Source organism: Leopardus geoffroyi, chromosome C2 (assembly GCF_018350155.1).
Source record: "Leopardus geoffroyi isolate Oge1 chromosome C2, O.geoffroyi_Oge1_pat1.0, whole genome shotgun sequence".
In the NCBI taxonomy this organism is placed as follows: domain Eukaryota; kingdom Metazoa; phylum Chordata; class Mammalia; order Carnivora; family Felidae; genus Leopardus; species Leopardus geoffroyi.
Genome location: NC_059333.1, coordinates 83295382 through 83317314, shown reverse-complemented (window position 1 = coordinate 83317314; position 21933 = coordinate 83295382). Strand labels below are relative to the sequence as shown.

The 21933-nt window shown below is 51.2% G+C and overlaps 2 protein-coding genes across 4 annotated transcripts; both read left to right on the top strand.

Annotated features, from left to right (window-relative positions):
* On the top strand, nt 1-9087 carry AP2M1 (adaptor related protein complex 2 subunit mu 1). Of its 3 annotated transcripts, XM_045502793.1 has the most exons (13): nt 1-121; nt 2140-2256; nt 3483-3488; nt 4133-4398; nt 5098-5180; nt 5582-5587; nt 5787-5922; nt 6012-6153; nt 6625-6744; nt 6847-6982; nt 7083-7180; nt 7690-7801; nt 8479-9087. In XM_045502793.1, the coding sequence occupies exons 2-13, from the start codon at nt 2183-2185 to the stop codon at nt 8611-8613; spliced, it is 1314 nt and encodes a 437-aa protein (XP_045358749.1). In that variant the 5' UTR covers nt 1-121; nt 2140-2182; the 3' UTR covers nt 8614-9087. The 3 variants fall into 3 exon arrangements, with proteins under 3 accessions (XP_045358749.1, XP_045358750.1, XP_045358751.1); XM_045502794.1 differs by lacking the exon at nt 3483-3488; XM_045502795.1 differs by lacking the exons at nt 3483-3488; nt 5582-5587.
* A 1795-nt stretch (nt 9088-10882) lies between these two features.
* ABCF3 (ATP binding cassette subfamily F member 3) lies at nt 10883-18366 on the top strand. The gene is made up of 21 exons (XM_045502792.1): nt 10883-11065; nt 11295-11442; nt 11601-11680; nt 12191-12237; nt 12420-12517; nt 12619-12741; nt 12909-13175; nt 13481-13561; nt 13651-13710; nt 13809-13865; nt 13979-14001; nt 14104-14159; nt 14286-14486; nt 14578-14654; nt 15729-15773; nt 15852-15984; nt 16517-16605; nt 16704-16795; nt 16983-17115; nt 17273-17360; nt 17450-18366. The coding sequence occupies exons 1-21, from the start codon at nt 10993-10995 to the stop codon at nt 17606-17608; spliced, it is 2130 nt and encodes a 709-aa protein (XP_045358748.1). The 5' UTR covers nt 10883-10992; the 3' UTR covers nt 17609-18366.
* The last annotated feature ends 3567 nt before the right edge of the window (nt 18367-21933 follow it).

Sequence of the window (21933 nt, the reverse complement as noted above, 5' to 3'; positions counted from 1 at the left end):
GGGGCGGGGCCGGGGCACTGCAGTGAAAGCCGAGGCAGCGGGCAGGCGAGCAGGGGGCGGGCGGACATCTTGGGATCTGGAGAGTGGCCGGGCAGGCTGAGAAGGGGGCCGCGGACACCAGGTGAGCTGGGGATCTGGCCAAGGGTAAGGGAGGATGCCTACCCCGCTGCCCAGCTTTGCCCTTCCCTGCACTACGCTACGCGGAAAGCTGCCCACACCCGGGAGTGGCCTCAGCCTTCAGATCGGGAGGGAGCTGACGGCTGGGCGGGGGCGCCTGGGGCGCGGTTGCAGGACAGGCTGGGAGCGGCGCCCTCCACCTGACCCGTCCGGAGCCTCCCGTGAGAGGGATACTTACTGGAATCCTTCCAGAGCGGGGCCTCCGCGCGGCGACCCCCTCCCCGGGATCGTGACAACCTCCCTGCCCCTTGGCGTCTCCTCTCAACGCAAGGACAATTCCCCCATCTCCTAGGACTGTGACACCCCCTTGTGGGCTTCTTCTTGGACTGTGACAAGTCTCCCACCCTGCGGCACCCCCTCCCCCCAGTTGAGTGACACCCCGCGGCTCTTTTTTCTCAGACCTGTGACAGCCCCCGCACCCCCGTGGAGCCATATTTTTTTCCGCGATGTCTTCCTCCCCAGGGCGAAAAACCCATCAGCCCGTCATGCCTCTGCACTTGAACTCCAAAGCAGGTTCTGTCGCCCCAGCTTTCCTTTATTCACTACTGTCAGTCTCTCACTGCTGTTTTTCTTCTTCAGAGCCTTGACCTTTGCCACACTGGAAACTTCTTCCCCCAGATGCCCCCACCATCCCTTTTGCTGCTCCAGGCTCACCTGAGTAGACTGCCTGGCTGTTTCTGCCAGTCTTTCCCCTTAACTCATTATTCCATTCCTGTCCTGGTCCCCACCTCGGCTGCCCTGGTGCTCTGAGGTCCCTACCACTGTGTGAACTTGCGTCTTTGCCCAGGGCTCTAAACTCCATTTTGCATTTCTTCTCCCAGCCTCTTTGGAGTGAGGGATGGAATGTGTCCACCACCACCTTGAGAGACCTCTCACTGAGTTTGGGAGACCCTGGTGGCCGCAGTAATCCGCTTTATTTTCCAGTCTAGAAAACTCTGCTAAACTCCCTCCACCCTGTGAAAATTAATACCAGAGCTAATTCAGGAAATCTAGAACTAAATTAACCCTTTTTCTCCTTGCAAACAGTCTAAATTAGTTTGACCCAAATAATTTGGATAATTCATATATTCTGCCCCTTGCTTATAGGTACTCAGGCCAGAAATCAGTTATGTCATGGGGTCTGGAATCATAGAATTTCAGCCAGATCGATCTCATTGTTTTATGAGCCTATATTCCCACCCCCTTATTTTTATTGCATTTGGGAGCTGAGAGGGAGCCTCCCTTTTTAAAAGGGAGATAGTTAAAAATAACTAATAAGCAGCTTGGGTCATTAAAGTGTAGTCTGCCAGGGCTGGGGCCTTTCTGCTCTTTTGCCTGCTTATCTGACTGCCTGGGATTGGTTGGAACCACACTCCTGGGTCCGTGTCAGGGCCTAAGGCCTCCCTTTCTCTCCTCCCCACACCCTGCACACCCTTTCCTGGAATGTTTAGATTTCTGTGAATTAGAGAGCCACAGGTCAGGCCCTACTGCCTTCTCAGAAGGGTAGTGGAGCCTGAGAGACCCGGTCTTCCTAAAGCTGTGCCTGAGGGCCCCAGGCCTGAACCAAGTGGAGGTAATTCCTACCGCCATTCCTGCAGCCGCAGGCAGGCCTTCACGGTGACTCACCGGCTACAGTCTGAGTGAGAGTCTGCACAGGAAGGGGCCAAAAAGGATCCTTGCTGAGTTCAGCACTGTGAAGAGGGGGAGGGGGCTGCTTTCTGGGCTCAGCCCCAGAAAAGGGAGGGTCAAAATGGCCTTAGAATCCTGGGCCCAAGTCCTTCTCCATTTCTTTCTCCTTTCCAGTGTGAGATAAACAGGAACTGGAGCCTGGCTAAGGGGAGGGGCATGCCTGGGAGGACTGCAGGGTCACTTCTGGAGGGTTGAGTCAGGAAAAAAAGCCGAGCCAGTGACCTGCACAGCCCCAACTGGGGATGTTGGCAGAGGTTCTGAGGCCTTCCCTTACCCTGCCTCCGCCTGTCCTAGGTCTGTTCTCAGAGCGATGGGCCTTGGAGACTGAGCTGCCGCCATGATAGGAGGCTTATTCATCTATAATCACAAGGGGGAGGTGCTAATCTCCCGGGTCTACCGAGATGACATCGGGTGAGTCCCCTGGCTGAGCCAGCTGTGCCCCCACCCCTTATCCTTCCTCCCCAGCATGCAGGACCAGGTCTGTTGCTACCAGAGACTTGACTTGGGCCACCCCCTTCCCTTGCTGCATCCTAGAAGCTCAGCTAATACAACCTGGTTCCCATTAGGTCTGGTGGTATTGGCCTGATAGCCAGTTACTGCCTGATAGGCAGGACCTGTGGAATAGTGTGGCCCCTGCAGTCTTAGGAACCTTTGCCCTTCCTGCCTTCTCCTTTCCTTAGTGACAGACCTAGTTGCTCGAGATGAGTACTTTTGCCCTGGCAGATTGATTTCTCCTTTGAGGAGGAGGGAGATATTTCTCCAGGGGATGGAGTTCGTGGCCAGGCTAGAGGTACTAGGCCATCTAAGTCTTGCTCTCAAAAGCCATTCTCTTGTTGAGAGCCTTCACTGGATTCTCTTGAAAGCCTCTCCAGGCTGCCAAATCCTCTCCCACTCCCTTTCTCAGGAGGAGGCAGGCTGCTGACTCAGCCATTTTCAGTTCCTCTGGGCTACCCCTGGAAGAGAGGTTGTGAGCAAGCCTGGAGCACTCTCTGGGTCACTGAGGGAAAGGCAGGGAGGCCATGTGGCCCTTTCTGGCCTATCAGAGTAGATGTGGAATAGCTTCTTGTTCTGGGTCCCTCAGACCTTAACGAGGAAGCGCAGCCTGCCTTCTCATTCTGCCTCACCCTGCACGCCACTGTTCTTTCCTGAGTGAGGGCACTCGTCCTAGCCTCAGCAACTCTAATGAGATTAGGCTTCTCTGGTTCCCGCTGCCCTGTTTTTCTTCCTCTAAGAGCTTAGGATAGAGAGTTACAGGATGGGCCTGCTGCAGCGCCTTAGCTCCTTGCCTCCCAGCTCCCTGGCTAGTGGGCTGGCCTGGCCTTTGTGGCTGTTTGTCCACTGACTGGTGGTGGGGCATGAGCTAGAGTTGTGGCGGTGCCTGGCTTGCCTGAACCTGGCTGGCTGTACCCATAGGCACCCCCCTCCTGCCGTGGATGGACCTGCTTAAGCTAGGGCACATACTGTCTTGCATGCCTTGCTATGCTCTCCACCCCTTGCCTGTTGCTTGTCTGCTTCCACCTCATGGTGTGTGCTGCCCACCCCCAGTGTGTTGTGTGTCTAATCCTCTCTCTCGTTGCTGTCACTCTCCTTTTCTTGCTGGCGTCATTTCTCTCATCCCATCTCATTGGCTGCCGTAGCAATAGGTAAGCAGCCTATCAAGCTGCCGCCCAGGCACAGGTGGGTGGGGGGCCCTGCCCCCCATCATTGTTTTCTTCATCTGTTTTCATTCCCCAAACATGCCCTGGAATTGGATCCTGGACAGGAATGAATGGCCCAGCTCCGTGGCCCCTCCTCGGTCCTTTCTCCTCGGTAGATCAGAGCCTTCTCTGAAGTCATGCTGACTTTGTCTAACCGGTGGAATCACAAGTGGGAAGACTGGGAAAGAAGCAGAGTCTCTCTTTCATTTGGGCCTGGAGCTTACTGAGAAGCTAGAGAGGTTGCAGCTGGGAAATTGGGGCCAAGCTTGGGAGTTAGGAACATACCTCCTTAAGCCTGATGGATCTCACTTTATTAACTCTACATCTATCCTCCTGTCATTGCCACTTGACTTCCCTGTCTCTGATGGCCTTCAGACACTAGCCCAGCTCTGACCCTACCCTTGTGCCTCCGCTGGGAGTCACAGGGAACTGCCCCAGTGGTTTACGCAGTTGGCTTCAGAGTACATGCCAGACTTAAGTAGTGAAGGGGGGGGGATAGGGAGGGGGGAGTTGTTAGCAGCTGTGGTTGATCCCTGTGGAGTGAGGTTTGCCTGGGCGCTGAGCAGCCCCTGTGTACCCTTTTCCCTCAGGAGGAACGCAGTGGATGCCTTTCGGGTCAATGTTATCCACGCCCGGCAGCAGGTGCGCAGCCCTGTCACCAACATCGCTCGCACCAGTTTCTTCCATGTTAAGCGGTCCAACATCTGGTTGGCAGCTGTCACCAAGCAGAATGTCAATGCTGCCATGGTCTTCGAATTCCTCTATAAGATGTGTGACGTAATGGCTGCCTACTTTGGCAAGATCAGCGAGGAGAACATCAAGAACAATTTTGTGCTCATATATGAGCTACTGGATGGTGAGGCTGGCAGGGCGGTGGGCCTAGGGTGGGGCTGAACCTGATGGGGCCTGGCTTGGAGGTAGGAGCAGGTGTGAGGTTCCCTCCAGTGCCTTCTGAACTTTTCTGACTATTTGGTCTTTTGAGCCCTGAAGGCCAGCAAGTAAAGGTGGGAGAGGGGGCAGAGGACCAAAACATCTTTCAGGGGGATAAGAACCTAACTGTGGGGCTTGGTAGCTGGGCCTCCTGCAGTTAAGCACATTTCCCTTTCACCTTTGTGGTTTGGGCCTTTGTTCCCTGACTGTCCTTCCAGCTTTCTATCTCAATAGCTGCCTCAGAGCCTGGAGGAGGGTGAGCTACTACCAGCTTCTAGGGTTACATTATCTCTCTTCCTCTGTAGGATATGATTTAAGGGAACAGAGTCTTTCCACCTTCCCAATGTCTGTCTGTTTTCTAAGGACTCAGCACTTCCTGATCTCTCATTCACTGGCCATAAGAGTCTTCTGCTGATTTTCTCTGTGAAAAAAACTGACATTTAATTATGTTTTCTTATGAAGCACAAATCCCGGAGTAAATGCTACAAAGCAAGAGGACAGTGCTGTAGATGATCCCACACTCTTCTGGAGCTGTCCTGGCCAGCTATGTCCAGGCCAGGGGAGGGATTAGACTAAAGAAACCTTCAGCTTTTTCCAGGGGCTGATGGATCCCTTCCTTTTGCAGAGATCCTGGACTTTGGCTATCCACAGAATTCAGAGACAGGAGCACTGAAAACCTTCATCACTCAGCAGGGTATCAAGAGCCAGGTACTCAGTTGTACAGCCACAGCCAGGGTGGGGCCCATCCTCCTTAAGCCCCCTGAGCTCTGTCCCGGCTGACTCAAGCACCACCTCTGACAGGAAGTGCTAGCCTGAACCCTCTGCCATGATTGCAGGCCTGTTTTGCTGTGTGTGGCCCTCCACCCCAGGAGCAGCCAACTCAGCATCTCTGTTTCTGGGAATATAGTTCAAGCAGTTTCCTTCTGCACTGAGGGAAGGGAGGGTGTGGGCTGCTCTGGAGGCCTGGTGTTCCTCAGGAGGAGAGAGTGTGGGCCCTCCTCTAGGATCCAGGCCTTATAGCTGCCTTCTCCTTCTTTTCTGCCTGCCTCTTCCCGTCTGTGCTCCCCTACTGCTTCCTGTGGGCATCACATTGGCCCTTTGGCCTCCAGCATCAGGTAAGCTGTTCCCTTAGCTTCCATCTTTACAGCTTTGTTCCAGTTTTCTTCAGGCCCTGCAGCATGGAGCTTATGGGGAAGATGAGTTACAGGGTGGGGACCAGAAGGCAGGGGGAATGAGGGTAGAGTGGGGATAGAAACAGGATGATTGAAGGTAGAGAGGAATGAAGTCATTATGTTGTCTCTGTCCCCCATGTAGACAAAAGAAGAGCAGTCCCAGATCACCAGCCAGGTGACCGGGCAGATTGGCTGGCGGCGGGAGGGCATCAAGTATCGCCGGAATGAGCTCTTCTTGGATGTGCTAGAGAGTGTGAACCTTCTCATGTCCCCACAGGGTGAGAGCCCTCTCGAGATGAAGCTGGAGGGGCAGGATCAGGGCAGGATCCTCATCCTGACTCAGATTTTCCTATTTATCTATCACCAGGGCAGGTGCTGAGCGCCCATGTGTCAGGCCGGGTGGTGATGAAGAGCTACCTGAGTGGCATGCCTGAGTGCAAGTTTGGGATGAATGACAAGATTGTTATTGAGAAACAGGGCAAAGGCACAGCTGATGAAACAAGTAAAAGGTGCCTGGGGCAGGGTTGCTGGTGGGAGAGGGTGGGCCTCGAAGGGCTGAGCAGGGTCTGGTGAATCACAGGTTCCTTTCTAGATACCATTTTTCCAAGCTCTTGACATCTGTGCTTAAGAGAGATGAGGGGATTGTACTCATCGTACTTAAAGAGTAGTCCCCTTTGTTAGATTCCCCAGGACTAAAATTTTTCTATAACATACTGATGGCTTCTGGCCAGTGTACCTAAAACCTCTGGGTCCCAAGCAGCGGAGTTCTCCAGAAACGGTGAATTTGCAAAGCTTCCACTCATCCCTAAATTGGCAGCAGGGACCCCTGAGTCAAAAAGCTATATTTTGGTAGCTTTCCACAGTCTGTAGTGCAAGCTTCACTCAGGATGTGGCAGCCTTTGGGGGTGGGATAGATTCCCAGCCCAACTCTCTCGCCACTCTCCTGTACCAACGAGGAGACCTTCTGCCCCTGCTCACAGTGGGAAGCAATCAATTGCCATCGATGACTGTACCTTCCACCAGTGTGTGCGACTCAGCAAGTTTGACTCTGAACGCAGCATTAGCTTCATCCCACCAGATGGAGAGTTTGAGCTCATGAGGTACCATTGGGGTGTGAGGAGGCAGGGAATGCTGCTGGCAGAGAGTGGGGAGAGGGAGGAGGACAGGCTCTGCTGTGCCAACCTTACTCCCCACCCCTAAAGGTATCGCACCACCAAGGACATCATCCTTCCTTTCCGGGTGATCCCGCTAGTGCGGGAAGTGGGACGCACCAAGCTGGAGGTCAAGGTGGTTATCAAGTCCAATTTCAAGCCCTCATTACTGGCTCAGAAGATTGAGGTGAGAACAAGGGACTTGGGGAGGAGGAAACACTGTCTCCAGATAAAGGCAGCTGATGTCGGGGCTTGACAGAGCTCTCTGACAGGTATATCACTTCTAGGTGAGGATCCCAACCCCACTGAACACAAGCGGGGTACAGGTGATCTGCATGAAGGGGAAGGCCAAATACAAGGCCAGCGAGAACGCCATCGTGTGGAAGTGAGTCTCCTTCACAAGGTCACTGCAGGGCTTAAGATGCTTTGGTGTACTCCCTTAAGTCTTACCTTCATCCTCTTGAGTGTGAGTGTGGTGTGTGTGTGTTGCAAGGATGGGGGGTGCCTGTCTGCTTCTCCAGGAGCCTCTGCTTATGCTGTCATCCATATACCTCTGTGTGAGTATGCACATGCCTGCACTTGGGTGCATGCGTGCATTTAGTTATCAAAATGCCTCAACATTTCCCTATTTGCCCTTGTAACATCTCTGTGAAATAGCAAGGGATAGCATGCTTGCGTATTTAGGCTGAAATTGCAGCCCACAGTGCTAAAGGAATAGCAGACCCAAGATTCCATAGCAAGTGATTGCCAGGGCCCTTACCACATTTCCTGTCCTAGCACTTCCCACAAGTTCCTCTGTTCCGTTCCCCCACCCCTCCAGAAAGGGCACCGTCCACCTTGAAAATCCTCCAAGCTATCAGGGGCACTTGCTGCTCATTGCCCCTCTGTTCCTAGGATCAAGCGTATGGCAGGCATGAAGGAATCACAGATCAGCGCCGAGATTGAGCTTCTGCCCACCAATGACAAGAAGAAATGGGCTCGACCTCCCATTTCCATGAACTTTGAGGTATGGCAAGGGGGGCGCCTAGAGCCACTGCAGAGGGTATGCTAATAAAGATCTTAGGATCGTCCAGGTCACCTTCTGCACCTTGCGACCTGTAGATGAGACCCAGAGAGGGGAAAGTGACTTTTATAATTCAAAGACCGTTTCCTCCCCCTTCAGGCCTCTTACTAGAAATTACTACTCACACTGACAAAAAAAAAAAAAAATCTGTGACTTGTAAAGTTTGTCATAAAACAGTTTTTTGGAAAAATTTAGATTGTTTGACTACCAGATAAGACCCAAAGTTTACACACAGGAGACTGGGCTGGCATTGCTTTGCACATGTTAGACATATAATTTTCTCCACCTTATTTTTTAAGCCCATAATATTGAGCAGAATAAGTGTGTTCTAAGGTGGGTCTTTGGTTGCTGCCTCCTGCTGATTAAAGGAATTGATTCGAGTTACCACAGGCAGGACCTGATTTCCAACCCAAGTGATTGTTAGTTACGCTTGGATATGCTTTCTTCTTTAGTAACCTTTTAAGATCCTTCTTAAGCTTCCCCTAGCTTCTTTCAGGACTCCGATCATTCAAACACCTGTAGTAGAGAGAGATGAAGTAGGGCAGAGCTACAGAACTTCCCAGAGGAGAGCAGCTGTGAGAGGAAGACCAAATTCCTAACTGGAGCTATCCCTTGCCCAGGTGCCATTCGCCCCCTCTGGCCTCAAGGTGCGTTACTTGAAGGTGTTTGAACCGAAGCTGAACTACAGCGACCATGATGTCATCAAATGGGTGCGCTACATTGGCCGCAGTGGCATTTATGAGACCCGCTGCTAGCTGCCTAGTAGCAGCTAGCCTGCCTCCCCACCCACCTTCTTCCACAGGTCTGGGTGCCCCCGGGCCACCACACGTCAGCGTCTCCTCCCTCCTGCTTTGCTGCCTTCCCTTTGCACCAGCCCCTGAGTCTAGGTCTGGACCAACCACATCGTGAGCGGGACTGGTGGAGCAGTCCCTGGGCTCCCTGGGCAGGGTGGTTTCTGGGGTTCCTACTCCACCATCCATCTGTGTCCCCTGGCCCAATGCCAGGCTCTGTGTTCTGTGACCAAAGCCAGGTGGGCTCCCTCTCCTCCCCTCCCCTGTGGCCACATCTCTCTGGAGTGGGAGGGTTGGCTGCCCCTCACCTCGGAGCTCCCCCAAAGGCCAGTAATGGATTCCCAGCCCTCAGTCCCTACTCTGCTTTGGGATAGTGTGAGCTTCATTTTGTACACGTGTGACTTTGTCCAGTTATAAACCCAATAAACTCTGTAGAGCGGAGATGCTAAGTGTTGGTGGTGCCGGAGCTACACGGGGAGGGGAACTGATGGGATTGCTCTTCCCAAATCTTAACACCGCGTACTGTGAGTTGAGTAGAATTTTATATTGAGCTCTCTAAAGGTTCTGGGCCCCCTTGAGGTGATCCAAGCCCTTATCCTGACTGGTGTCAGTCCCAGGCCTCCTTTCTCAGAACACAACCTCAAGGGCAAGCAGCTCCACCTGGTCCTAGTTCCCTGAGGGTAGAGATTCTTTCCCTAGTTGACCTCCAGCTTTAGACAGGTATTTTCTAATTAGCAGAGATTAAGCAAGGTTTACATTTGTTTTTTCCCACCATCTTGAGAAACTGACCTCAGTTCTGCCCTTTTCGCAATTACCCAGGCTTCCCAAACAGTGGTGAGTCGCTGGTAAAAGGGATTCTCCTCCTTGCTGTAACTTCCCCTCTGCAGAGAATCTTGTGATAAGCTAGTCCTTAAGAGGAGTATTCCATACCCTGCTGGTGTATTGGGGCAGATAAAAGAGCAGACCTGCCCTCACCAGTTTTCCCTTGTTTGGTTTCAGCCATTTTAAATCTATTAGAGAAAATTTCAAATATAAAGAGAAGTAACAAGATATATGTAATGAACCCTCATTCAACTTATCAACTCATGACCAGTTTCTTATCAACATGATCTGTGTTCAAAATCCAAGAGTTCTGTGGTTTTTTTTTTTTTTTTTTTTTTGCAACTTGCATCAGGATCTAAAGGTCCGTTGTGGTCAGTGAATGTTTTTTAAATCATATAAACCACAGGTTCTCTGTCAGCTCGTGCAGTGTTGTTGAAGAAAGCATAGTTTGTAGTCCTCCCCCCACCCCCCCAAAATTCCTCTTTCCCTCTACTGCCTATAAAATGGTTGTTAGCTCTAGGAGCTTAACTTTTAAACTTCAAATAGCAGGACTGATCCTTCGCAATGGCAAAGGATGATGGATCTTAGGTGAAAATTTTAGAGCCAGGTTGGAAGAATATTCACATTAAATGTAAAGCAGCATCATTTGAGGAAAATAGTCTTAACTTCTGAGGATATCAGAGGAAGTAGCTTTTTACAGTCATTTACTGAGCTTCCTGATGCAGAGCAGTACGCTTTGGGTGTAGGTAGGGAATAAATACCATTGAATTTGCACAGCCTTTTGTCAATCTGGTTTTCTTGCTCTTTGGTGGAGAGAGAGCTTGTGCCCTGTGGTGAGGTTAGGACCGAGTGAAAATAATTCGCGTAGTACTGCTGAGCTTTCAGGTGAGAGAACGGAGTGCTGGTCCTGAGCGGGCTGGCCACCGGGCTGATACCAGAAGCCCGTAGGACCTGGGGACACGAACAAAACCTGTGGGCTGTACATTACTGTGCAGGGACTTCTGAAAGCTCGGGGACGAGTGAGTCAGCAAACGTCTCGGTGGGCTCCAAAATGGACCCGGCTGGGCGCGCTGCGGTAGACGCGCCTCAGGGGAACGCAGAGACTCGGGCGAGGCCCGCGTACATTATCAATCCCTCGTCTGTCAGAAGGTTCCCTCCCACCGGACCATCGGTGTCTCGAGTCCAGATAAACCGCGAGCTTCCCTGCACCCTACCCCGCCGCCTCCCGTAGCTCCACCTCCCAGAAAGCAGCGAGAGCCGCACATGTGGCTAATTTTTCAGTGGAAACGGCGTTGCGCAAGCGCAGAGAGAGCAGTTCTAGCGTAGACTCTGAGCGGCGCTTGCGCACGGTTCCTCCTTCCCAGATCACCTAGTCCATCGGATTCCCAGTGCTCTGCGCTTTTCTTACGTCACTACTAGGCATGCGCTTTGGGAGGAGGGGTGAGCTTTTGGGAGACCGGCCGGAGGCGGGTCTTGGCTGAGGTCTAACGGCGCCTGCGCGGACGGGAGCCCTACTGGAACATGGCGACTTGCGCTGAAATCCTGCGGAGCGAGTTCCCTGAAATTGACGGACAGGTCTTCGACTACGTGACGGGTGAGCGGAACCGAATCAACGCGCTGGGGAATCGGAAATAGAAGTCATTAGGGGAAAGACTAAGGGCGGGCAGTGCCGGGACCGCTGCTAGGCCTCTCCTCTGTGTGACCTCTTGTCCCGAGAGCCGGTTAGGTCTGGAGCCCGGACTGGGGCCGTGGTTCGGGGGCTAAAACTGCTTGTATGTCTACCGTACCCGCTCTCTTCCTCGACCTGCCACGCCCGGCCTAAGGCGTCTTGCACAGCGGCAGCGCGGACTTCGAGTCTGTGGATGACCTGGTGGAAGCAGTGGGGGAACTGTTGCAGGAGGTGTCCGGGGACAGCAAGGATGACGCGGGCATCAGGGCTGTGTGCCAGCGCATGTACAACACTCTGCGCCTGTAAGTGCCAGGGCGGGGGAATCTTGGGCCAGGATGGGGGGTGGGGGCGTGATAGGAGGGCGGACGGTGAGGAGACGAGATGTAAGGGAAGAAGGTCTGATGGTCGTAGAGTTTTTTATTCAGCTCCTAATTCTGCGCTTTCTGTTTCTACCGTCAAGGGCTGAGCCACAGACCCAGGGAAACAGCCAGGTGCTACTAGACGCCCCCATCCAGTTGTCAAAGATAACAGAAAACTACGGTGAGAGTGAGGGAAGATTGAACTAGCTGCCCTCTGCCCTTGTCTCAGCCTTCACCCCCTACCCAGCCCGCTGTCCCCTAGAGCCCAGGACTCCTGGTACCCCTTTTCCACAGGAAAAGGTTGTAGAAGCTAGTTAATGTCTTTACTGAGGGCAAAAGAGGCCATTGATGAAGGGAGTAGGATTGGACAGGTCTCCAAACTCTTAGGTAGGGTAGGAAGAATATGGGCCTTGTAACTAGACAGACTTGGGTTTACTTCCCAATTTTGTGACTTTTCTAACCAGTTGCATGACCTTTTAGGAGTTACTTATCTGCCTCAGTCTCTCTATTGTCAATCTGGAAGGTGTTTTTTGGTTTTGTTTTGTTGAAAAGTGGGGAGATGACAGCTGTTTCTGGGATTGTAAGGCTTTTCTTTAAATGTCTATGTCTGTGTCTCATTCATATTAATTACTCAAAATGTTAGTTTCCCTTCCCTCAGGGAGAAGGTGACTGCTTTTCTTATCGCTTACAGACTGTGGCACCAAACTTCCAGGACTGCTAAAGAGGGAACAGTCCTCGGTGAGGAGGGGGAAGAAAGGGTGGGGGCTGAGGGTGAGCGAGGGTGAGCATTGACTATCTTTAAATACCGGAGTATCTTTTTGGGGAATTTCTGATAAAGTCTTTCCCTGAGAGCAGGGTAACTTAAGATGTTGTTTCTGAGGCTACAACCTAGCCTGAAATGGTTGTGTTTGGACCTTCAGACAGTGAATGCAAAGAAGCTAGAGAAGGCTGAGGCTCGACTGAAGGCAAAGCAGGAGAAGCGCTCAGAGAAGGACACACTCAAGACCAGCAGCCCTCTGTGAGTTTAGTAAGAAGGGCTGAGAAGAGAATAGAGCAGTCTCTATTGGGATGGAAGGGTGGCTGGGAGTGCTAAAAGCCATCCATTTCTTCCTTTGAAAGAGTCTTGGAGGAGGCATCAGCCAGCCAGGCAGGCAGCAGAAAGGAAAGTCGGTTGGAATCATCTGGCAAGAACAAATCCTATGATGTTCGAATTGAGAACTTTGATGTGTCTTTTGGCGATAGGTGAGGGAGTGGCAGTGGGGGGGGGTGACCTTTTTTCTTTTTCCAATTAAAGGAGAATTTGGACAGATGGAATGGGGCTTAAAATAACACTAGGTTTGTGTTGTTAAACTTGCTGCATACCTGTTTCTAGAGCAGCACCCTTTGTTTTCTTCCTGCTACCCCTGCAGGGTACTGTTGGCTGGAGCAGATGTGAACCTGGCATGGGGCCGCCGCTATGGACTGGTGGGCCGAAATGGGCTGGGGAAGACAACACTCCTGAAGATGTTGGCCACTCGGAGCCTGCGGGTTCCAGCCCACATTTCCCTGCTGCATGTGGAGCAGGAGGTTGCTGGAGATGACACCCCTGCCCTTCAGAGTGTGCTAGAGAGTGACACCGTGAGAGAGGACCTTCTGCGGAGGGAGCGGGAGCTCAGCGCCCAGATTGCCACTGGCAGGTAAAGGCTCCAGAATAGGTAATAACCAGCAGCCACAGTTCTTCACAGAGTGCCTGTCATACTACCACAATCCATAACTTGCATGCCCATCCTAGTAAGCAGCAGAGCTTAGAACTTGGCTCTGTGGGGCTGTAAAGCCCCGTTCCTTCCACAGTGCCCACTGCCCTCACTGTCTTGAGCAGGTTCTTCCTGTCCTCTGTTCCTGTCCTGGCAACAAGGCAGTCGGTGACCTGCTTTTCAGCAGGACATTCCCCCAAGACTACCTGCATTCAGGCTGAGTGCTCTTCCTCCCATTCCCACTCCAGGGCTGAGGGCTCAGAAGCTGCACAGTTGGCAGAAATATATGCCAAACTGGAGGAGATTGAGGCCGACAAGGCACCTGCCAGGTATTTAAAGTTCCCCTTCCCTCCTTCAGATTTTACCTTTCCATTTCGTTACCTGTTCCAACGGGGTTCTTTAATGTCCTCACTTCTAGGGCATCAGTCATTCTTGCTGGGCTTGGCTTTACCCCTAAAATGCAGCAGCAGCCCACCCGGTGAGTGGCCCTTGCCATTCTTGGTTACGAACACTGTTGGCTCTGTCTCTACCTGTCCTGGTGAACACCTACAGCTGATGTGATCTGTGTTTCTTTAGGGAGTTCTCAGGTGGTTGGAGGATGAGACTGGCCCTGGCCCGGGCCCTGTTTGCTAGGTGAGTCTCCTGGGCCTGAAGGGGCCCATGGATACTGTGGAGGATTGGCCTTGGTTCATGGGAGGTCATGAACTGCTGACCTAAAACCTCAAGGCTTGCATTCTTTTCTATAGGCCAGATCTTCTGCTGTTGGATGGTGAGTTTAAAATGGGCACCCTGACTTTGGGGTGAGGAAGGATGGCAGCATCCAAGTTCTCTAGCCCTTCAATCCCAAATGTGTCCTCCCCAACTTTTCCAGAACCCACAAACATGCTGGATGTAAGGGCCATCCTGTGGCTGGAGAATTACCTGCAAGTGAGTGGCTATAGGTGCTGGAGTAGGTTTAAGGAAGGTCTGCCTCTAAGACACTGGTGGGGAGGTGGGGGGTGCTGGAAGTTGATTTCCCTCCCAAACTGGGCCTGCCATCCTGTGACCCCTCAGACATGGCCCTCTACAATCCTGGTTGTCTCCCATGACCGCAACTTCCTGAATGCCATAGCCACAGACATCATCCACCTGCATAGCCAGCGGCTAGATGGCTACCGGGGAGACTTTGAGACCTTCATCAAGAGCAAGCAAGAGCGGCTGCTCAACCAGCAGCGTGAATATGAGGCACAACAGCAGTATCGCCAGCATATCCAGGTATGGGGGCAGACAGGGCTAGGGGCCCATGGGTATTAGAGTTTTCAGGGATGAGGGAGCCTGACCAGTGTCTGCACTCATCCACCCACAGGTTTTCATTGACCGATTTCGCTACAACGCCAACAGAGCTTCTCAAGTGCAGAGTAAACTCAAGATGCTGGAGAAGCTGTGAGTACAGTGCCCTCGATTAGGCCCTGACTCTTATTCCCTTAATTTTTTCCCTCATTTTGCAGGGTACCCCTTGTCTTCCCATTCTAGGTCTCCCCTTTTCTAGAAACCAACTTTAATCTCCTCTCCAACAGGAAAGCAGAGAAATTTACACTGCTGTTGTAAATTAGTGTTGTCCCCACAGTCCTAGGCAACCACTAATTTCTTTTCTGTCTCTAATGTATTTGCTTATTCTGGATATTTTATATAAATGAAATCCTGTAACAGGCGACATTTTGTGTCTGGCTTATTTCACTTAACGTAATGTTTTTGAGGTTCATTCGTGTTGTAGCATGTATCAGTATTGCCTGCCTTTTAATGGCTAGGTAATATTTCATTATAAGGATATACAGCATTTTGTTCATTGATTCATCAGTTGAGGGGTATTGGAAGTGTTTCTGTTTTTTGGCTCTTATGAATAACAGTGCTCTAAACATTTGTGTACAAGTTTTCGTATGGACATGTTTTCTATTCTCTTGGGTATATGCCTCGGAGTAGAATTGCTGGGTTACAAGATAATTCTATGTTTAACTTTTTGAGGAACTGCCAAGCTGTTTTCTAAAGCAGCTGTACCATTTTATATTTCTACCAGCAATGTATGAGGGTTCCAATTTCTCCACATCCTTGCCAACACTTATTATCTGTCTTTTTAATTTTGGCCATCGTAGTGGGTGTGAGTGACAGCTCACTGTGGTTTTGACTTGGATTTCTTTAATGACTAACAACGTTGAACATTGGGGGGTTAATCTAATAGCAACCTTTCTAGAAGTGCCGGTGGTGGAAGGAAGTCTAAAATCAAAGGCTTAGGTTTTTGTGGCATGAAATATTTATCACAATGTATTAACTGGAAGGCCAAAAATCTCCTGAAAGGGATATTGTGAACTGGAAGAAGGTACTCTAAAATAAGAATGGGGTCTAGATGGTAGAATTACGAGTTTTTTCTAGGTTTTCCCTGAACATCTATTATTTGTGTAGTAAGAACAAAGTCATTTTTTTAAGCCATAAATTTAGTTTGCCTGCCCCCTCTTTCCTCAGACCGGAGCTGAAACCTGTGGACAAGGAGTTGGAGGTGGTGATGAAGTGAGTGCTGGGCCAAGGGGCTGGTGGGGAGCTCTTGTTTCTGGCCACCTCTGTGTTCCTCACCACCACCTCCTGCAGGTTCCCTGATGGGTTTGAGAAGTTCTCACCACCAGTTCTGCAACTAGATGAGGTGGATTTCTACTATGATCCTAAGCATGTCGTCTTCAGCCGTCTATCCGTCTCTGCTGATCTCGAGTCCCGCATTTGTGTGGTATGGTTGCTGTTTCTCTGTTCTGTGAGCTGGGACTCTGCCACCCCTTCACGTGGTGTGGATTGGCCCAGATCATCTGGCTGCAAAGGGAAGTGGTATACAGGAGCAGGGATTGGCCTGGGCCAAGGGCTTTGCTATACTTCCTTGCAGAGATAGGAAGCCTGGTTGTGGTATTTTATGAATACTTAGAACAAGATTTTATCTTACTAGTCTTAGCTCTGAGTTTTCTCAAACCATGGAACATGGAAGAGAGATCAGATTTCAGGTCTTGACTCTGCCTGTTGCTAGCTTGGTTACGAAGTGGAAATAACACCTACGTCTCAGTTATTGGCAGGATTAAATCCCCTGCACTTAGTAGGTATTCAGGTGTCAGTTCCCTTTATATCTTTACTAGTTCTTTCATCTTTCTGTAGAGTTCCTTAATATTTTTTTCGTTGTTGAAGGAGTCATTGGTCAGAACCAGTTCTCATCTCCTTCCCTTCAGTGTCTCACACGTGTCCACTCTTGAACATTCTCAGGGTTCTTTTTACAGGTTGGGGAGAATGGTGCTGGTAAGTCTACCATGCTGAAGCTGCTTATGGGGGACCTGGCCCCTGTCCGGGGCATCAGACATGCTCACAGGTAAAGCCCCCAGTTCCAAACTGCTCATATACTGTAGCTACACTCGTTTATGGTCATTGCCTTCCATCCCCTCTTTCCACCTTTGTTTCTGCCTGTAGGAATCTGAAGATTGGCTACTTCAGCCAGCACCACGTGGAGCAGCTGGACCTGAATGTCAGTGCCGTGGAACTGCTGGCACGCAAGTTTCCCGGTACCTTAGGGATTTGAGTCCGGAAAGGAGGTGACCCCTACGGCTAGGCCTATCTTGGGGTGGGGTAATGAGCAGTGAGCCCCGAGTCTAAGTATAAGGACATGGGCATTTGGAGGTAGGGCTGAGGGAAGGGTGAAGAGAGAAAGTTGGGTCAAGAATCCACTTGATGGGGTGAGGCCTATTCCAGGGCGGCCTGAGGAGGAGTATCGTCACCAGCTGGGCCGGTATGGCATCTCTGGAGAACTGGCCGTGCGCCCTGTTGCCAGCTTGTCTGGGGGCCAGAAGAGTCGGGTAGCCTTTGCTCAGATGACCATGCCCTGGTGAGCTCTTGCCTTCCCCTCTACCCCTCTATCCCCTACCCCTCTGCCCCTCTACCCCTCTAGCCAAGTAGAAAATGTTTCTCTTGCCTTCGTATCAGAGGGTTCATTTTTCTCCCAACCCCAATAACTACCCACCTTCCTGGGTACTGCCTTCTAGCCCCAACTTCTACATTCTGGATGAACCCACAAACCACCTGGATATGGAGACGATTGAGGCTCTGGGCCGTGCTCTTAACAGTTTCAGGGTGAGTGTGCCTTCATGCTGCCTGCCCTTCCCCAAGTGTCATCACCCCTTAGGGCCCCCCTGAGTGCCTCCTGGTCTCCTCTCTTTCAGGGCGGTGTGATATTGGTATCCCACGATGAGCGCTTCATCCGGTTGGTGTGCCGGGAGTTGTGGGTGTGCGAAGGCGGCGGCGTCACCCGGGTCGAGGGGGGGTTTGACCAGTACCGCGCCCTTCTCCAGGAACAGTTCCGCCGTGAGGGCTTCCTTTAGGGTCACCAGGCCGAGGACTGTGCCCAGGACATGGACTGGTCTCTCAGACCCCTGGGCCGCGATATAGGCAACCATCTCCAGGCCACGGACTTCCCCCAACTTTGGGGACAGCCTTATTTCCAAATCTCCTTTTAACTGGAGCATCCTCTGCATAACCCAGGGAGCCCCATCTAAGTGTCTGTGAGGACTGGTCTTCAAGGGAAGGGGTGGGGGTGCCCTCTGGTTATAGATCCCCCCAACTGCCCCAGCTCTGACTGGGCCCCAAGTGGCTGCTGTGTAAATTAAATGTCCCCCTGCATCTCCCTGGCTTCATCTCTGCTGCTCATTGGCAGGGCTGCAGCACTTGCCCAGTGTTAAGGGGCGTGGGCTCTGAGGTTTGGGCTTTTCCTGTAACACTTATATCAGTCACATGGCCAGGTCCATGGCAGCACCAGTCTTGCTCTGGAAGGAGGTGTCATTAAAGCCACTGGGCTCAGAGATCACCTGCCTTACTTTGGGTGGCCTGAGCTGGTGGAATGAAGGGCAATGTATTACATCACTGGGGTATACTATTCCCTATAGCCTGGGCTCAGCTGCAGCAGAAGGGGGCTTGGTTTGTGCTGCCTCAGTCCCACTGCTTGGAGGAGTGAACTGATTCTGTAACCTGGCCTCCAGCATGGTTTGTCAACTGCTTACGCCTGTGGTCTCTGACAGGCTCACCTTGCTTCTCTGATCCTCGCCTGGACCTGAAGAGAAACCGAGAAACTATCTTTGTCCCATTTTGCTTGGGTGGCTTCATGTTCTTTATTTTCCTTTGAACTATGTAGGGGCGGCCTGGGAAGTAGGGAATTGAGAATGGGGCCGAATGGGAAGAAACAGCACTTTGTTTTTAAATCAAGGAATCTCAGGAGAGCAGTTGTTTAACAGAGTAGTAGCTCTTATAAATATTGTTTCTTGAGGACTCCACTTCTATATGTAATTGTTAGAAGACACTAAAATAGGAACCTTGCCTTCCTCAAAGACAACAGAGAAACCAGAATCAACAGAAGGAACTTGCTGGCTTCATGGGAAATTGTAGTCACAGGGGTCAACCTAAGATTTGTAGCCCCCTGAGGCTGTTGTGGTATGTAGGTAGCTGGGGGAAAGAGCCTCTTTTGGAGGAAAGGAGAATGAAATCAAGAAGGCTCTGTTCACTACACAGCAGGTGCTGATAGACTGAGGAAGCTGGCCAAAGGGCCACTAGTCAGCCAGCCTCCTCAGCCTCCCTCCCTCTTAGAAGTCCAGAGGTGTTCCAGCCACTTCTGTGTACCATTGAAGTCACGAGGGTCTTCTCATGGTCCCCACCACACTCCTCGCCCTCAGGCCTGCAGGTGTGCCAGTTTGGGGGCCGTGTGGTGTAGTTTCTGTGCCTGCCTTTTTGGCCAGGCTCTCAGCCCCTTCACCCCTCACTAATTTGTGAATCCCTGTAGGAGTCCTCAATTTCTCAGTCGGTGAGAATGCAACTGAAGGGTTCTGTGACACAGAGTCTGCTTCTTTGGATGTGGCTTTGTGTACAAAGAGCAAAGGCATTGGAGTAGGGCCTGAAATCAAGTCCCAGCTCCATCCCCAGTAGTAGAAGGGGCCACTAGTATTAGCTGGGTAATCACAGCACATCACAACCTTTTTGAACACCTTCCTACGTGGTTTCTTTATAGGGTTGTTGTGAGGTTTAGATGGCAAGCACATAACATATAAGCCCTCAGAAAGCAATTCTTGGGTGAGTGGTCTATGATTTAAAGACTATTATTATTATTTGAGGAAAGAGGAAATTTTTCTCTTGAGTGGCTCCAGAGGTGGACCAATTTGGGCTCAAAGGAAAGAAAACTTTTAAATAGGTTGCTTTCTGGGAGTGAGTTCCCAGAGACTGTTCAGCCCTGCCAGGCTATGGAGAAGGGCTCTGAGGGGGAAGCCAGCACTAGATGGCCTCCAGACTGGCTTCCAGTTTATGATTCCATGAAAGAAATGTGAATGAAGAGCTTTTATATATGACAATATAAGTCTATGCTGCAGGACTTGAGAAAGACGGCATGAATGAATTGCAGGAGGTGAGAAAGATCCCAGGATAAGTGTGGTGAATTTCTGGAAGTTAGGGGAGGTGAGTTGGCAGGAGATGGTGGTCTTCAGGGATGGAAAATGGCAGCAAAATCAGCCATCTCCACTCCACAGGGCAAAGGGGAAAGTGACCCAAAAGACTGCCCTTGATCACTCCAGACGGCCCAATACAGCAGTCTACTCTTACGTGCTGTGGAGACCCTATCTAACCCCAGCCATTGGAAAGCTGGTCCTTCCCACAGCTACTGATGCTGGAGCTGCCCTGCCGACATCAGGCCTTTAAAGCAGTCCAGAGCCAGCCGGGTTGAAAGACCTCAGTCTGCAAGGTCTTCTTTGAAATGCTGGCCTCCCCGCTTCTGCTGGCCTTACCATACTCACCAGTGCCTTCCCAGACAACCTGGTTGGTCGCCGGTGGACAAGGGTGCAGTGGGTCTCTGCACCAATCTACACGACCCTCAAAGATGCCAGTCACAGAATCGTTTATTCCAATGTGATATTGCTGTCTTGAGATTTGTTAGACCTAGACATTTTACTGAGCTTTCCAGGTAAATTTTAGCACAGAATTGGAGAGGAGGTACCATTTACCCTGCCTGGCCATGCCCCAGCCTGATGTGTCATTTGGGTACAGAACATCTTGCTAGGAACCGCTCCCCAGGCCTGGGTCTGGTCCATCCACAGATGCAAACCAAACAACACCCCCGCCAGCATCAGAGCACTGTCACTGCATCAGCGGGAGCCCGCAGACTGGATGACTGAAGGGCTGGGAGGGTTTTTCAAACCTGGGGTGATGGACTCTGCTTCAACCCCGCCCTCTTCCAAGTGGGCTTCATTGGCACTGTGTGCTTCCCCCACTATAAGCTGTATGCCGATAAGATCGTAGTTCTGGTTTGCCTTGATATCCTTGAAGGCCAGGCCATGGCTTGCTCATCTTTGCATCTCCTGTGCCTGTCACAGGTTGGCTTCCCTGGAAAGCAGCTTGAGATCAGTTGAGCAGAGGGAGAAGCCGAGCAGTGATGCAGGCCCAGGAAAGGCTCAGCCAAGCCCACATTCTGGAGCTGGGATAGCCCTGCAGAGTTGGTCTAAGCTGAGGCAATGGGTTCAGCCTTTATTCTGCTGAATGATTAGTCTTTAGATGCCAGCTGCTACCAGAACGAGGCGTGACCTTCGGAAAGGTTTTCTTCAGCTGAGGCAATCCTCCTCAGGGGCTGACAAGTGAGGACTTTCTGCCGTCGATACGCAGCAGCTGGGGCAAGTTCTTCACTCCTAAAGGGGGATCTGGGTAGCCCATCACAGCATCCACTACAGTGTCTCACAGTTAATAGGTTCTCAGTTAAAATGCTTGTTAAGTGACTATTTGGGGAAAATTAATTTGAGAAAAAGTAGAGAATGATGGAGGAGAGAGCAGAGGCAAGAAGACCAACAGGGAGGCCATGACCCAAATCCAGCCCTAAGGACATGGAGTCGAGATGATGGAGGCAGAGGTGAGACCAGGGAGGGTGGTATGCTGACTTAGCAAGGGGTTTGGAGCTCTGCCCAAATGAGGGAGGGCTCCTTTTTCTGGGCCTGAGTCTTGAAATAAGTGAAATGAAATGAGAACTTCGAGACACTAAGAGGTTAAAGAGATTTGTTTTTAAACCTTCCCTTGTTCCTCCTTTCAACACAATGCTACGGAAGTAACAGTTAATATTTATTGGGGTCTTATGTAACAGGCACCGTTGTAAGTGCTACACCTGCACTAAATCAGTCCTCGAAACCCTATGAACTGGCACAGTTGTTATCCCCGTCTTACAGATAAGGAAACAGTTGACCGTGGGTGTCTGGGCTGGGATTCAGGCCAGGCTGGCTCTATATCTCTAACTGCTACAGTGCTGCCACTTAGCTCTACTGTGTGACATACTGAACAGTCAGGTTCTTCATTCCAATGCTTAAAACTCACTAGTTGCATGGAGCGGGGGAGGGGGAAAGTTTGAACAAGCTCCTCTCCAGAGGCCAAGCTGATGAGTAGGTGTACCTGGCACAGTGGCTGATGTGCTAGGTGCTCAATGAGTCGTTAAGAAATCCCAAAACACAGTTTAGTGGAAAGTCATGCACTGGGGTTAGTCCAGATCTTCCACCGGTGGCATCTTGGATAAGTCAACCTCTCCTGGGTAAATTATCCTTAAGTGGGCTTACTGCACTTTGTCCTGCCTGCTTCTTTGGGTAGTTGGAAGGATTAATTGAAACAAGGTCTTGCGCACGCTTGGATGGCTCAGTCA